General features: G+C 35.3%; 1 protein-coding gene across 2 annotated transcripts; it reads left to right on the forward strand.

The window, feature by feature from the left end:
* The first annotated feature begins 4,423 nt into the window (after window positions 1-4,423).
* LOC132304317 (uncharacterized) lies at window positions 4,424-13,914 on the forward strand. 2 transcript variants are annotated; one of them, XM_059801923.1, is made up of 6 exons: window positions 4,428-4,667; window positions 5,035-6,828; window positions 9,579-10,574; window positions 11,271-11,496; window positions 13,085-13,227; window positions 13,390-13,914. In XM_059801923.1, the coding sequence occupies exons 2-6, from the start codon at window positions 5,035-5,037 to the stop codon at window positions 13,693-13,695; spliced, it is 3,465 nt and encodes a 1,154-aa protein (XP_059657906.1). In that variant the 5' UTR covers window positions 4,428-4,667; the 3' UTR covers window positions 13,696-13,914. The 2 variants fall into 2 exon arrangements, with proteins under 2 accessions (XP_059657907.1, XP_059657906.1); XM_059801924.1 differs by lacking the exons at window positions 11,271-11,496; window positions 13,085-13,227; window positions 13,390-13,914 and adding an exon at window positions 10,791-11,264 and having other exon boundaries at window positions 4,424-4,667.
* Window positions 13,915-15,127: the final 1,213 nt, after the last annotated feature.

A 15,127-nucleotide genomic window follows, 5' to 3' on the forward strand; every position in this document is an offset into this window, starting at 1 on the left:
AGCAGCTTGTGTCAAAATTGCATTACTTATTAATTTTGGCTGCACTTGGCCATGCTTGGAACGAAACGCATTTTCTCACACTGTTCTTCATAGCGTTGCACAAATTCCCTTAAGGTCAAAGTTTTAGTTGATATCATATGCAACACATTATTTATACTCTCACTTATTTGAGTAGATTTTGCATGAAGAGTGAGAGTATTCATGCTAAAGGTCAGGCACCACTTTTCCCTAAGTTCATAAAGGAACTTGAGTCACACATTGTTTTCGAGATCAAACCTTGATATCATGTCACTCCAAGTAGATTCAAAGTCATCCATGCTTTCACAATGTAAACATTTATTGAAGAACCCTTAAACTCATTATTCGCATACAAGCTTCCTATTCTTTGAGTAACTTCTTTGGAAATGTGCCACAAACAAAGGCGATGACAAGTATCAGGAAAAACCTTCTTTATGGCATTTGTCATTGCTTGACATTGGTCTGTAAATATTATCTTTGGTGCTCGATTCTCCATTGCTTCCAAAAATGTTTCAAACAACCAAACAAATAACTCAATGGTTTTATTTAAAAGAAAGGAACAACCAAATAAAATATTTTTCCGATGATGGTTGACTCCAACAAATGGTGCAAAAATCATGTTGTACTTATTTGTTCGATATGTTGTGTCAAAAATCACCACATCCCCAAAATAATCATAATCTACTTTTGATCGCCCATCTCTCCAAAAAAAATTTGCCAAGCGACCTTTGTCGTCTAATTCTTCACTATGAAAAAATATATGGTCATTGGCTCAACAATTCTTAAAGTGATCAATCACACTTTGAGCATCTTCTTTATCAATTAATTTTTGCTTCTTTTTATTAATGAAATTGCGACAATCTCTTTGAGTGAACCCTACTTTTTTAGGACTACCCACTTCTTTTGAGAGATATGAAAATGTTTTTGTTCCCCTTATACCTGCATCAACCATGGAGTTGATAACACTTGCATTACCAACATCTATTTTTCTATTTATTTTCAGAAAATGCCTCTCTTTAGGATCTACAAATTCATGATTATGGTCATCATTGAAATGAGTTACCTCCCATACCCCATTTGTAATGGTAAATCTAAGTAGCACTGCATCTTATTTTCCTCACCAATTTTCTAATTTTTTTCAATTCAAAATAGTTACCATCATAATGTCTGGCATTTGCACACAAGTATTCCCTTTGCCTAATCGCCCAATCATTACCTTTCCGAATATTTCATTTCTGAACATTGAAACCCTTTCTTAAAGTATGCTGACAATACAACCTGTATGCTTCATCTTCACTCAATACTTTCATTCCAATTCGAATTTTATCAACATTTTCACTCATTTCATCTTCCATTAAATCTAATGTTTTCACATAATTAAAATAAAAACGAAAACACAAGTTAAATAAAAGAAAATAAAACAGTTCACAAATCAGGAAAAATGGGCATAAATATAAGTGTGTGTGTATATATATATATCCTTACCGGAGAAGCAGAGAAGTAGCCGGAGAGGTACCACAAATGGTGAACAGGTTTGACAGGGACAAAAATATTGAGAGAAAAAAGAAGATCTGAAAAAGTTCAAAAACCATGAGAATGTCAGCTTTAAGAGAAAAGGTTTGAAATTACGACTCAAATTTGAAGAAAGAGAAGTGTTAGATTTGGGTGGAAAGATGAAATTTTTGGCTACAAAAGAGCCGCCATTTTTGTTTGGGTTTAGCAGGAATCTAACGTGGTGATCTTAATACAGCTGTGCAAAAAACTCAAATCTATTGGCTTGTGATGCCATGTCAGCAAAGTGATATGGAACAACTGTTACTGCCAATAATTTCTCGTAGATTAGGTTGTTCATCTAAAACATTTAGGATGGATTCTTTCCGCAAAAAGTATTCACCTTTCTATTTTTGAATGCCTTAAATGTATTATTTTTTATAATATTCCTAACTGTTACCCTCCTTATCTTAAAATTATAAAAATATGTGGACCACCATAAAAGAGTATTTTTAAAAATTCATTCCCAATCATTATAATAAAATAATATTAAAAATTGCATTTTTAATAAATCGGATTTTAATAGACATTTTTTACTGCACGGGACTCCCGTGATTTGAAAAATTACAGTTGAATCATCTAATGATTATTGTTTTATATCACTAGCACTCCAAACGTAATAAAAGTGCTAGATTTACCATATAGCCCTCATTTGTTATTAATTAGGTATTGTCTTATTACTCAATTGAGTGCTTAAATGCGTTATGAAAAGTGATTGAAAATTCGAAAAGATATAAAAAAATTATTTTTTAATTATTACTTAAAATTTTTGACACTTAAAATTCAATTGTTAAAGTTTTCAGTACTTAATTTTAAGTTTTATCAAACACCTGGTCAACAAAAATGTAAAAAGACTAAAAAGCCCATTAAAGATAGGGATGGCAACGGTGGCAAGTTTGGGCTGGTGTACCCTCCCCCGCCCCTGCAACTGTTTAAAAACCCCGTCCTCGTTCCCGACCAAAACGTCAAAAAGGGGAAAATTTTCCACCCCATTTCCGTACCCGTTTAACATTTTTACCTCCACGAGTACTAGTCCCGTCCCGTTTAAGACCATAATTTAATTATTATTGAAATGAATTTGCTCTTTTTTTTTTCTTTTTTCTTTTTTCTTTTCCTCATCTTCAATTCTTCACCATTGCAACTTTCTTTTTAATAAAATTCATTTGTCACTTTAATATTATTATATAGGGTACTTAATATATAGTGGGAAATATATATACTAGTGAAATAAGGGTACTTAAGTAATTTGTCTATCTAAACGGAGCTGGGCGGTGCGGGGCGACCTCCCACCGTCCCCGCATCAAACCTATGCGAGTTTTTATTGTATCAAACCATCCCCGCTCAAATAAACAAAACGGTCCTTAAAAATCGTCAAAAACGGGACAGGGTGGGACAGGTAACCACGGGAGCGGGTCAAATTGCCATCCCTAATTAAAGAAGACCCTATTTTCTTCAATGCACCATTCTAAAACCATAAATATGGATATTTATATAGAAAGACCGTATTCGCACTTCTGTTTTTTACACTCGCATTCCACCTATGTTTTTTCTTCTAAATAAAATGACTAAAAGAATCCTAAGCCCATTAATGCACCATTTATTTTTTTAATATTCCATTACAATCATTATTTATACTATAAAGTTTATTTATTTTTTTACTTTCTTTATTTTCTTCAGTATTTTTTTATCCTGTCAAAAGACATAATTTATTCTATGTAATATAACTCTTCTTTTTATTTTGTTCTTTAATAGAGAGATTATTTATTATTATTATTATTATTATTATGTCAAAAGAAAAGTTCTATTCAATTGAGATAATCCCACTTCTTCTTCTTCTTCTTCTTCTTTTTTTTTTTGGTTACTGTCAAATAAGATGATTTATTTATAATTTTTTTTTTTGGGCTGTCAAAGAGACCGAAAGTAATGATAGATGGGAGAGGATGGGAAATCAATCTGTCTAAAAGATAATTGTGTAATTTGAAAATAAATAATTATTCACTTAAGAAGTTAAATTAAAAATGTCATTTTTTTTTAGATTATAGTTCCAAAAGTAGCCAAATCCCCAATCCTTCAAACATATAGCACTAAACATACCCAAACCCACTGCATTTATGCGTATGGTGATTGTATTTTTTTCGACCACAACGGAAACAAAAGAAGATCGAATTGAGAAAACAAAACTAGACAGTCTTCTAGAAGTCATGCACAAAGAAGAATAGAGACTATTATATGAATGGAGAAAATTCCATTGTAACACAATTTTTAACATGCGCTTTGACCGTACGATGATGTGACAAAATTTGAATCACATGACTGAAGTTTGAATAGATAAATTTTATACTAAATCACGATATAAATCTCAATATTTCGTTTTAAAATAAAATTTAAGCTTTTATTAACAATTATAATATGATATTATTGTTAAAAAAATGATATTATTATTAAAAAAAATACATTTTTATGTTCAAAATTTATTAAAAATGCATTCTAAAATAGAATATGTGATCCAAATATTTAAAAAGTATCAACTATGTATTGGAAATATAAAAAAATATTTTAAATTTATTAATATATTTACAAAGTATATATTAAGTGACACAATCTTTCTCAATAGGTATCGTTTTTACGTTCAGAACGCGCTCTTCTCATTATTTATGACTTAATTTTGTCTCCTACACTTGAATTTGCTCTTGCTCTTTTATATGACCTAGAGTATATCACTCTTATAGGAATATCCTAGTCCAAATTTATGATATTTAAAATAATAAAAATAATTTATAAATTAACATATCTAAAAAACAATAAGTGTAATTTTTATTTTTTCAAAATTAAAGCAAACGAATACCGGCTACATTTTAACCCTGATCCGTCTCCAACATCAACCTCACCAATATTGTGTTTGGATGCGAATATAGGACACATTTGCAGAAGAATCGTATTTAAGAGAGAGGTTCGAGGTCTGGTAATGGGATAGTGAGTGATGCAACGTCACGTTGAACCCGTTAATAATACTATAAATTGAAGTCGCAGCGTTCTGATCTCCATCTCCATCTCCGTCTCTCTCATGCATATGCATACTCCTCAACTCGGATTCGAAGGTCAGCTCTCTCTCTCTCTCAACCTTGTTTGCAATTTCATTTTCAATTCTTCTCTTATTGATTGAATCTTATCATCATCTTCAATCTTCAAAGAATCAATTTTTTAATAAAAACAGTACCACAAACCTATCTCTAATCTCTATAACGAAACCTTAATTAAACCTGTTTGTCGATTAGCTCATCATCGCTGTTTGATATCGAAGTTTTTGAGAAATTTTGCAAATTTATTTACACGATCTGTTCTTACCATATGTTTGTACATCCGTCGGATCGTTGTATTTAGGTAAAATAAACCCTTGATTATAATAAGAGTTCCTTTTTTCTTTTTTTAATTTGATTTTCCTTAATTTTTTTATTTGGGCATCAGATGATAAATGGGGAGGGGATTTGTGAGGAATCCACCCAAATCGCCTCTCCTGATCTAGTTGAAGGGTTTCTGCCCTGGCAAGGTGAGAAATCGGACGGCGAGACGTCGCCTGTTTCGTCACAATACTCTTCGTGTGGAGAATCCGAGTTTGAGAGATATTGCAGTGCAAATTCAGTCATGGGGACGCCTAGTATGTGTAGTTCCATAGGAACTTTTCAGGAATGTCTTGATTCTGAGTTTGGGTCTGGGAGGAGTTTCGTGCTTGATAGTGGTTCGGAGAATTTTAGTTTGACGGGGAGATTTGATAGGAAACTTGAGGACAGGGGACTTTCCTCTTCAGGTGAATTGGTTTGTTCAGAATCTCTTGATAGAAACAACAATCTAGAGCTGAGAAATGATGAACAATCGGGACAAGGATCGGCAGGGATAAAGAATGGGTTGAATTTTTATGGTGACGATGACATGGAGAGTTTTTCATTGCATGCAGTCAATCTCAATCATGCCGATGGTGATAGTGTGATGCCGTTTATGGTTGGGCGTGGGACGGAGTTACCATTGGTTGCAGATTTAAGTACTGCTTTGGATGAGGGACTTCGTGATGAAGCTGGTGTTATGCCACGTAGAAAACAGAGTGAGTCACAACGACTGCAAAGTTCTTCTGTAAGTCTGTCTACTCAAGAGAATACCAATGTAGATGCTACTGAGGCAAATATGCTGAGTTTTGGGGTTACTAATGATTCCCATTCTTCAGCAGGGGTGGAGGAGGAAGCCCAGTCTCAGATGGTTACTGAACACATTGATAGTTACTTATATGGTCTAAAGTCACATTCTGGTATGGAAAATGACCGCACAGAGTATGGAAGATGCTCGGACGAAGACAATACCTCATCCAGACATGTCCATTCAGAAGGTGAGGACTCAATGTTTGGCTGTGGTACAGATGATGAGCAGAAGATTCATTCATATCATTGGGAGAACATGCCATCCCATAAGGAAGCAAAACGAGAGACCAAAAATTCACTGCTCATGAACTCATCTGTAGCCTTTGGTTCAGATGATTGGGATGATTTTCTGCAAGAAACGGGGAATACTGATATGGCTTCAATAATGTTGGATAAATTTCAGGAGAAGGAACATCTGAATATTCAAACTGGTGGAAATCTCTCAAATTCCACTTCTAAGACTGATGTTGGATTTTCAGATGGTGCACCAGAGCAAGGAGAAGTTATGAGAGACATATCTGTAGCCAGCAATCAAGTCCAAGGTGCTGATGGATTGTCAGAGTGCATAAAAATTGTTTCTTTGACCCCAATGGATTTTCCGAATTTGGGTGAAACAGAGCAAGGAGAAGATGTGAAAGACATTATTTCTACTAGCAATAAAACTGAAGGTGTTGATAAATCCGTAGAGTATCTTAAAACATGTTCTGTTAACGGTATTTTAGAAACAGAGCAAGATCCGTTATCACAACAGGCTCCTTTAGAGAAAGGTTTGAATCTTATGGACAGTGGTTTGGAAAGGGGCCGTCCACTTAAAAGTATTGAGGAACTCACCAGAGTTGATGACAGTCGAGTTTCAGAAAGTCAAGAGTCAGAGAAACCAAAATCACAGTTGGACCGTCTTTCTGATATTAAAGCCAGTCAACTTTATGCCGCTTCAGTTGAAGCAACTGAAGATAAAATGATTGATTTTCTGAAGGATCCATATTCATTGCCGTCAATGGTTGGGAATAACATAAAGGGAACACTAAACAATTCTCCTGCTTCATTCAATCTCTTTGAAGACCATTCTAAGGTCAGTTAGTACTTAGTAGTTTGCATGCATATAAAGCATTTTACGAACTCTTTTCATTTTATGTTCTTTGTATCATCAATTAGTCGCTGGGTCACTGATGTTATGCTAATGCTTCTATTTTCTTGTTATAACCACCTGCTTGACATCTATGCACATACATATTGATGTTTGCATTCATGCACCTCATTTACCCACACAAAAACTGTAGCCTATGAGCTGGGAGTAAAAAATGAAATGAAATATTGAAAAAGTTCATCTAAACTAGTAACTTATCTTTTTTATTTTCTTTTAATTTAATTCTTCTTGGGGGACTGGGGGTTGTGGAACTAAATTTCATAGTGGCCGCTTCCTGCTACCAGAACTTGTAGTTTACTCTTCTCTGAAAACGTGGATTTTCTCATTAGAAGTGGGCGTGATTTCTAATCTTTGGTGTTTCACAAATCTGATAGTTGGATTCAGAATAGGAATATGTGGATATTTGGTTACAAGAGAATTTCTGTATTTTGTTTGCACCACACACAGTTTCAAAAAGTGTGGAAGGAAACTTTTGACGTTAGTTGCTGCCCTAAGAAGCACGGATATGGACACGGGACAGGAACACGATACGACACGGATATGCAGACACGTCAAATTCTAAAAAAGCAGGAGACGGACACACGGTGTGGACACGGCTAATATAAATATAAATTTTCATTTATATATCTATTGAGTAAGACAATCATAGAAGTTTAATTAATTTATATAAAAAATGTTATATTACTATTTTATCTTGTCAATATAGTTATGTTTTTGTTTCTTTGGGGTTGAACACTTTGGTGTATGATCATAATGTTGTTTCCAATACCGTCATGTGTTTATTTGTTATAAGGCGAAGAGTGTAACGTGTGTTCGTTGAGTGTCCGGAATGTGTTGACCAAGTATGTAATATGTGTCCGCCAAGTGTCCGAAATACTAAAACATATTTTTTAATAATGGACACGGCCATGAAGTGTTGGACAAGTGTGTAGGAGTGTCCATGGAATGTCGGTGTCTGACATGGACATGGCACCTCATAGAGTGTCCGTGCTTCTGCCGAAGAAGCATAAATACTTCTATAAGGAGCTGTATCCGTATCAAATGCCGATACTTCTGGTCACATATGCTTGTCCGATAGTTGTTGAATGGATCCAATTTTTTTCTTCAATTCTGAACACATAAGATACTTCTCATAGTTTTCGACACATGTTTGGCAAGCCTTGAACATTGAAATATAACTCTGCCAAGTATAATATCATAGTATTATTGTGAGGAGAAGCATAACAAAGGTTCACTTAGACTTTTAAAGAATAATTAAAATATAGTGAGAATATATTTTGTCTAATTTACTCTAAATTGAGATCTATGTGACATACTTCTCAATATGTTTTTTGCAATATTTATTTATAACAAAATCTAGTGATATATCTACAATACTACAAATAATTACCGGTTTAAATCTCTATATAGATTTGCGTATATTTTAATTTACATATATACACAAAAATACTATATACGTGTGTGTATATATATTGACATATTCTCACCCTATCCATATTCTATTTTTGAAGAACTTGTTGTACTCGTATCATGTCATGTCCAATTCCCGCATCCACGTCCATGCTTCATAGTTTGCCAGCTTGCTGCCTATGCTGAACTCAAACTTGCTACATTGCTGCCCTCAACATGATGCTTTTGCTTATTATGTCAGTAAAGTGAAATATTAGTTTGGTCATGGTAATTTAAACACAAATATAATTAATTTTCAGTTTTTTTTTTAAATAAGAGCCATGGATTACTGAAGTGATTGCCAGTTATTGGGTTTAGTAAGTGAGACTCCTGTTCTAAGATCTCAAAGGTGTACATTTAATTATTAATATTAGTTGATGCATATTGAGCTGGAATCATTGCATTGATAAAATTTCTGTGGCTCTTTGTTTTGGGAGCAACTTACATTTGGTGAAGGCGCTGAAAACTTGAAAAGTATATATCGGAATTCAGAAAAAGTAGTATTGAAGCAAAATGTAGAGAAAAATAAGAGATGAAATTCATAGAGTACCTTTCCCAGAATCAAATAGCACTGTGTTTCTAGAACTTTATAGTTTGCTTTATGTCAGGTTTATTAATCACAATGGCAAGCCAATGACCACATATATGCTTCTATTTGTAGGAATATAAACAATATTTTACTCTAGGTATTGTGCCAAAAGGTATGGGAGAAAAAACTGTTTTGTTAAAACTGGATGGTATATATGTTTGAAGTTTAAAAATCCTAGTATCCAAATCATCTATGTTTTGAAAAGGAGGCATAATGGCAGCAACTTTATAATTGAACTGTCTACAGGAACCCTTGATAAGTATAAATTAGTGCCGAATGCTTGCTGCATAAAAATTTCAGCAGAAAACAGTCTTTTAGTTAATACACGCACTCGCACACATATACATATATTCTAAATTCTTGTTTGACTAATGCACATTCATGTTGTATTTTAAGTGCAGCAGTTTCCTGTATTTTTGGTGCAGACCTGTGCTACTCATACACTTGGTTTTTTCTTCTCGTTGGGTTTATTAATGTACCACCCACCTGTTGAGTGCAGTTAATCAAATACTGTGCATGACCCCATGCCAACCCACTTTATTTTCCCTCAGTGGGGATTTTTTTGCTACTCAACTTTCTTGAGTCTCAAATGTAAATCCCTTTGGGCTCATATTTATTGTATTACGATCTCTTGCAGACACAGAATTTTGAGCAAAATGAATTCTATGATGAGGTTGTCCATGAGATGGAAGAAATATTACTTGATTCTGGGGAGTCTCATGGGGCTAGTTTCACCCATGGGAATAGGATATATCAATCCCCAAGAGTTCTGCCATATAGAGATGGTGGGTCAACTGCTTCTACTTCTGGCTCGGATGATGCTTACCCACCCATCCAGCGTCCTCTGAGAATTGATGGGGTTGAAGTAGTTGGTGCGAAGCAGAAGAGTGGAGATGTCTCACTTGGCGAAAGACTTGTTGGAGTGAAGGAATACACTGTTTATAAAATAAGAGTATGGAGTGGAAAGGATCATTGGGAGGTTGACCGGAGATATCGTGATTTTTGTACTCTCTATCGTCGGTTGAAAACATTATTTGCTGATCAAGGCTGGATTCTTCCTTCTCCATGGTCTTCTGTTGAACGGGAATCCAGAAAGATTTTCGGGAATGTTTCTCCTGATGTTGTTGCGGAGAGAAGTTCTCTTATTCAAGAGTGTTTACAATCCATTATCCACTCCGGGTTTTCATCCAGTCCCCCAACTGCTCTGATTTGGTTCTTATCCCAACCAAAAGCTCCTCCTGGCTCACCTGCATCAAATACAGACCATCCCCAGTCTCCCTTTTCTGTCAGAGGGACAGATACAGACAATGTCTCTACATTGGGGAAAACCATATCACTTATTGTTGAAATCCATCCCCACAAATCTACTAAACAGATTCTAGAAGCACAACACTATACTTGTGCGGGATGCCGCAAACATTTTGATGATGGGAAAACCCGAATGCTGGAATTTGTACAGACACTAGGGTGGGGTAAGCCTCGTCTTTGTGAATATACCGGTCAATTGTTTTGTTCTTCTTGCCATACAAATGAAACTGCAATCTTGCCAGCAAGAGTTTTGCATCACTGGGATTTTACTCCGTACCTGGTTTCTCAACTGGCTAAATCGTATCTGGATTCTATTCATGATCAGGTAATCTAAAGATTGGTAAACAATTTCTTTGTGGTACACATACAATGTTGTCATTTGTAGATTCTTCATGGTTGCAAAAATGTAGAGAAAATTACACAAGTAGTCAATTAGAAAACAATTAGTTTTCGGTTGCGGGGACTGATTTCCTCATCTCCAGATGTCTTTCCTTTCCAATTTCGTAGAAATAATTACAATAACCTCACACCACCATGGCAGAACACAATCTTTTAGCTCATGCTGACATTGCGGGCAGAAAGCAGAGAAGCTGATACCCTTGCTTGCAGAGATTTCTCGCAGCACATATCCTTTTTCTTCTAAATGAATTATCTAAATTTCCAAATAGAGTGTTTTTTTTTTTTGGGTGGTAATCAAAATGTTATTCCCTTCGATTCAGAAGCTGAGGCTTGGAAAATCTTGAGCATTGAGTGGGCTCTAGTTCTCCCTGGATATCTTTGAAAGTGCTATATTCTGGGAGACAAAAAATGAGCTATTGATTTGGTCAGGGAAACCCTTGACCATCCATTCCTGCTCCTCCAACAACGCACATTCTGCACTTAGATATGCAATAAGATAGGCATTCTCTTGGATGTTTTACCTATCATTATGTTACGGATTAAGAATCTGTCAAGCTTTTAGGTGCCTATTCATTTTTATCTTCAGCAATGGTATTATTCTTGATGTTTTATCTTCTTGCAGCCCATGCTTTGTGTCACTGCCGTTAATCCTTTCCTATTCTCAAAAGTCCCGGCGCTGCTACATATTACGGGTGTCAGAAAAAGAATAGGAATTATGCTTCCATTTGTTCATTGCCCATTCCGTAGGTCCATTTACAGAGGACTTGGGTCTCGGAGATATATTCTTGAAAGCAACGACTTTTTTGCACTTAGAGACCTCATTGATCTTTCTAAAGGGGCATTTGCAGGTTAGATTTTAATTATGAGTTGATTTTTATTCTGTGACTTGGTGGACTACTACGAGGTTGCTTGATATCATTTTGCAATATTCTATGGCTTGTATATACAAAAAATAGGAATCTATGCAGTAGTTTTCAACATTCAGGATTTATCTATTAACACGTGCACATGTAATATTCATCCAGAGACCTACTTCTTAGTAGCAGATCATATCTTTCACTATTTTTTTCCTTAGGGACCTCATCAATCTTTATAAAGGGGCATTAGCTTTGATTAAAAGTAATTGCAATTCTTTGACTTGGTGGGGGAAAAGACACTGTGAGGATGCATGATTTCATGTTGTGATACATTTACATGTATGAATTATACATATAAAAAATAGGAATCTATGCAATCGTCTTTAATGTGCAGCATTTGTTCACATCACAGATTTATCTAGATATCTCATTGATATCAACTATTGTTGTTATGTTTTGATAACTCTAGAATCCTATTTGTTGCATATATATTGGCTTACCATCATGTGAGGATCTCATTACATGTTCTGTGTCATTTTCTTGTGTTGGCTTCATTCTTAGATGTTGTCTAGTGGATAAATTTGTCATCATTTGCCAGAAAGGGGGGAAAAAATGGATGACTGCATATTTTTATGAAACATCTAAGCATGCTGCGAACATTCAAGAAGTTTAAGGTTTACATCGGAAGATTTGCTATTCAAGTTATGCCATGTCTATGAATTTGATAGTTAATTAGTGGATTTGTTGTTGATCTTTCTTTTTTATCTCTGCCCTTTTAGAAAATTTTGGTATTGTTATTCTTGTGGTGGTTTGTTTTTGAGGGTATGCTTTGGGTTCTAATCTTTTCATGAACTCAGAATGGTCCATTTTTTTAGCTCTCTTACATGTAGATGTATTATATTTGATCATTGTAAATGAGGTATTGCACACCTCTACTCCTTGTTGAAGGAAATTATCAAAATTTTCGTTCATATATGTTTGCGAATACAACACTTGACTCAGCAGAGCCTTAAACTTTGGTTTGGCTCTATAAATCCAGCGTTACCACCTAGCTGTATATATGGTCATGTTCTTACTTAAATGGTAGGACATCATTCACTCCCAAGCTGTATGCATGAGTGGTATCTCCTGCTACCTCATAAGGGAGATTGCCGAGTTTGAATCTGAGTTGGGCCTGAGATGTGTGCAGGCAGAAAAAATGAACGATTGGTAAAGAATGGAAAGATTGGTTGTCCATTATGTTTTTTTTTCACTATCTCAGCCAGACTGGTTTTTTACTACTTCCTCTTGCTCTTTTAGTGCTTTCAGCTTACGTAAATCATTTCTGCTTTCCAATGCATTAATTGGCATTCTTTGCACATGACCAGAAAACCTCCATAAAGAACTTGCCATCATCCCCAACCAGCTTCTCATGAATACTTTTATTTCTTCTTGTATCTATTCTCGTCTTACCTTTTATCCATGTCAAATTCTCATCTTAACATATTTATCACATGATGGTCCAACACACTGATTACATCTGACTTGATTCATTTCAACTCAAGTCTGTGTTTCTGATGTTTATCATCTCATTTTGCAGCTTTACCGGTGATGGTAGAAACTGTTTCAAGGAAAATCCAGGAACACATAACGGAACAATGCCTCGTATGCTGTGACGTGGGTGTTCCTTGTAATGCACGGCAAGCCTGTGATGACCCATCTTCTCTCATTTTCCCTTTTCAGGTGAGCATTTATTTTAGCATTTTACATTTCTCCACTGTACATGCATATTCACCATGCATATTTAGATACCCCTCGTAGTTGATTTTGATGGTTCCAAAGGAAAAACACTCAACAGAGTGGTATGAACAACCATTGTCTCTTACCGATATGAATAATTGACAGGAATTAGGAGAAATTGAAAAGTGTGGATCGTGTGAATCGGTTTTCCACAAGCGTTGCTTCAAAAAGATCAGTAGTTGTCCTTGCGGAGCGCTTCTTAGGCTCAATGAGGCCAAGAGGGATAAGGCAAGCCACAGGAATGGCAACGAGGTCGACGGGACTTTGGAGACTCTGGCGAGAAGTGATTCCAGATCTTCTTTGGGATTTCTCTCTGGACTGTTCTCAAAGGCAAGGCAAGAAAAGGTTTTGGGACACAAGGACAGTGATACAGTCATTTTAATGGGTTCTTTACCAAGCAACTCCCTCTGATCAAGTTGTAATTGTGGAGTTACTTTGTATATATAGATTTAAAAGCATTAAATATGAGAAGTGATTTCTTTTGCCCTTTGGACAGTCGGTAGAAAAATCAGACCTGGCATTGTTGTTGTAAACCATTCTTCGAGACGAGACATATTTTTTTTTTTTTTCAGTTTGTATTCTTTGTAATGCAACTTCAGAAGAGAAGTATTTTTTCGTATTCTTTTTCCACTGCCTGTTTATTTCTTGTTCATTTTTTATTTTTATTTTCCTTGCTACTTTGCTGTTCATGTAGATGTTAGCTTCCTCTGCCTGCTTGGTCACCTCACGGTGTGCCCATATGTAATTCTCTAGTTTGACCCAAAAAAAAAAAAAAAAGCCATAAAAATTATTGAAGTTTATAATTTTTCAAAAGGGAAGTTTCCAAAAATTCTTGCATGTATATTAATTAAAAATAATTTAGAGAATCAAATAAAGTATAATTAAAAACCTAATGCATGTATGCATCAACTCTAAATATAACTGTGAGTATCAAGTTACCTTCTTACTCTTGGGGTGGAAGATTATGCATTTATCCTTCTATGTAGATTCAATTTCATTTTCAACTATGAGGGGTCTTGTAGTCTAGTAGTATTTTGTAACAAGGGAGAGCTTGTCCTATGTTGGATTTAGATGAAAAAGGGAATGGGTATATATGGGTTGGGTATTAGTCCCACTTAATAATTTAACTTTTTGGATCAAATTGCGAAACACTATCGATGTTACCTTAAGCGCCTGTCCCAAAGGACGTTTGGGTTTGCACTCCTAATAAGAGGGCGCGGGTTGCGAATTCGGGTGGGACGTGTGGGGGAGAATGTAATAATGGAAGAGCTTGTCCCACATCCGATTCAGATGGAAAAGTGAATAGTATATATGATTTAGTTGTTAGCTTTACCTAATAACTTAAAATTTTAGTATATATGCGTTAGGTGTTAGTTTAACTTAATAACTTAAGTTTTTAGGTCGAATCGTGGAGCACTCACCTGTTACTTGTCTTCAGGAGCGTATATTTCTGTCCAATGAAAAAAAAAAAAAAATCTATGAGCAGAGGTAACAGCAACCAACACCAAGTAACTGAAATCAGTGACTTCAGTTTTGATCTATGAAATTTGCCAACCTAAGTTTTATTGATGTTTATGCATTTCAATCCCACAGTTTCTGTGTTGATTAAATAGTCTTATGTCAAATATATACAAGAACAATATATATATATATGCATATTTTACGTAATAATTGGTGACTGATACAGTGATACCGCATTTTCCGTCTCAAGATTGAGTCTGTGGTGATCCGTGGTGAACATACATCAACTGCATTGCACATCACAGTTTCCATAGCATTCCTAAAGAGATAAGATCGACACCGAGTCACCGACATCCCACTGAATTAGTTTAATGTACGGGCA

This window comes from Cornus florida, unplaced genomic scaffold (assembly GCF_030987335.1).
Source record: "Cornus florida cultivar Cherokee Brave unplaced genomic scaffold, ASM3098733v1 CherokeeBrave_3.0.0_Hap2_Chr04, whole genome shotgun sequence".
NCBI classification, from domain to species: domain Eukaryota; kingdom Viridiplantae; phylum Streptophyta; class Magnoliopsida; order Cornales; family Cornaceae; genus Cornus; species Cornus florida.

Excerpts from the sequence above, each read along its gene's own strand:
- LOC132304317 (XM_059801923.1), top strand. The coding sequence starts at position 5,035 with ATGATAAATGGGGAGGGGATTTGTGAGGAATCCACCCAAATCGCCTCT. Across the intron at positions 6,829-9,578 it reads TCTTTGAAGACCATTCTAAG|ACACAGAATTTTGAGCAAAA; the intron begins GTCAGTTAGTAC and ends GATCTCTTGCAG. Across the intron at positions 10,575-11,270 it reads TGGATTCTATTCATGATCAG|CCCATGCTTTGTGTCACTGC; the intron begins GTAATCTAAAGA and ends ATCTTCTTGCAG.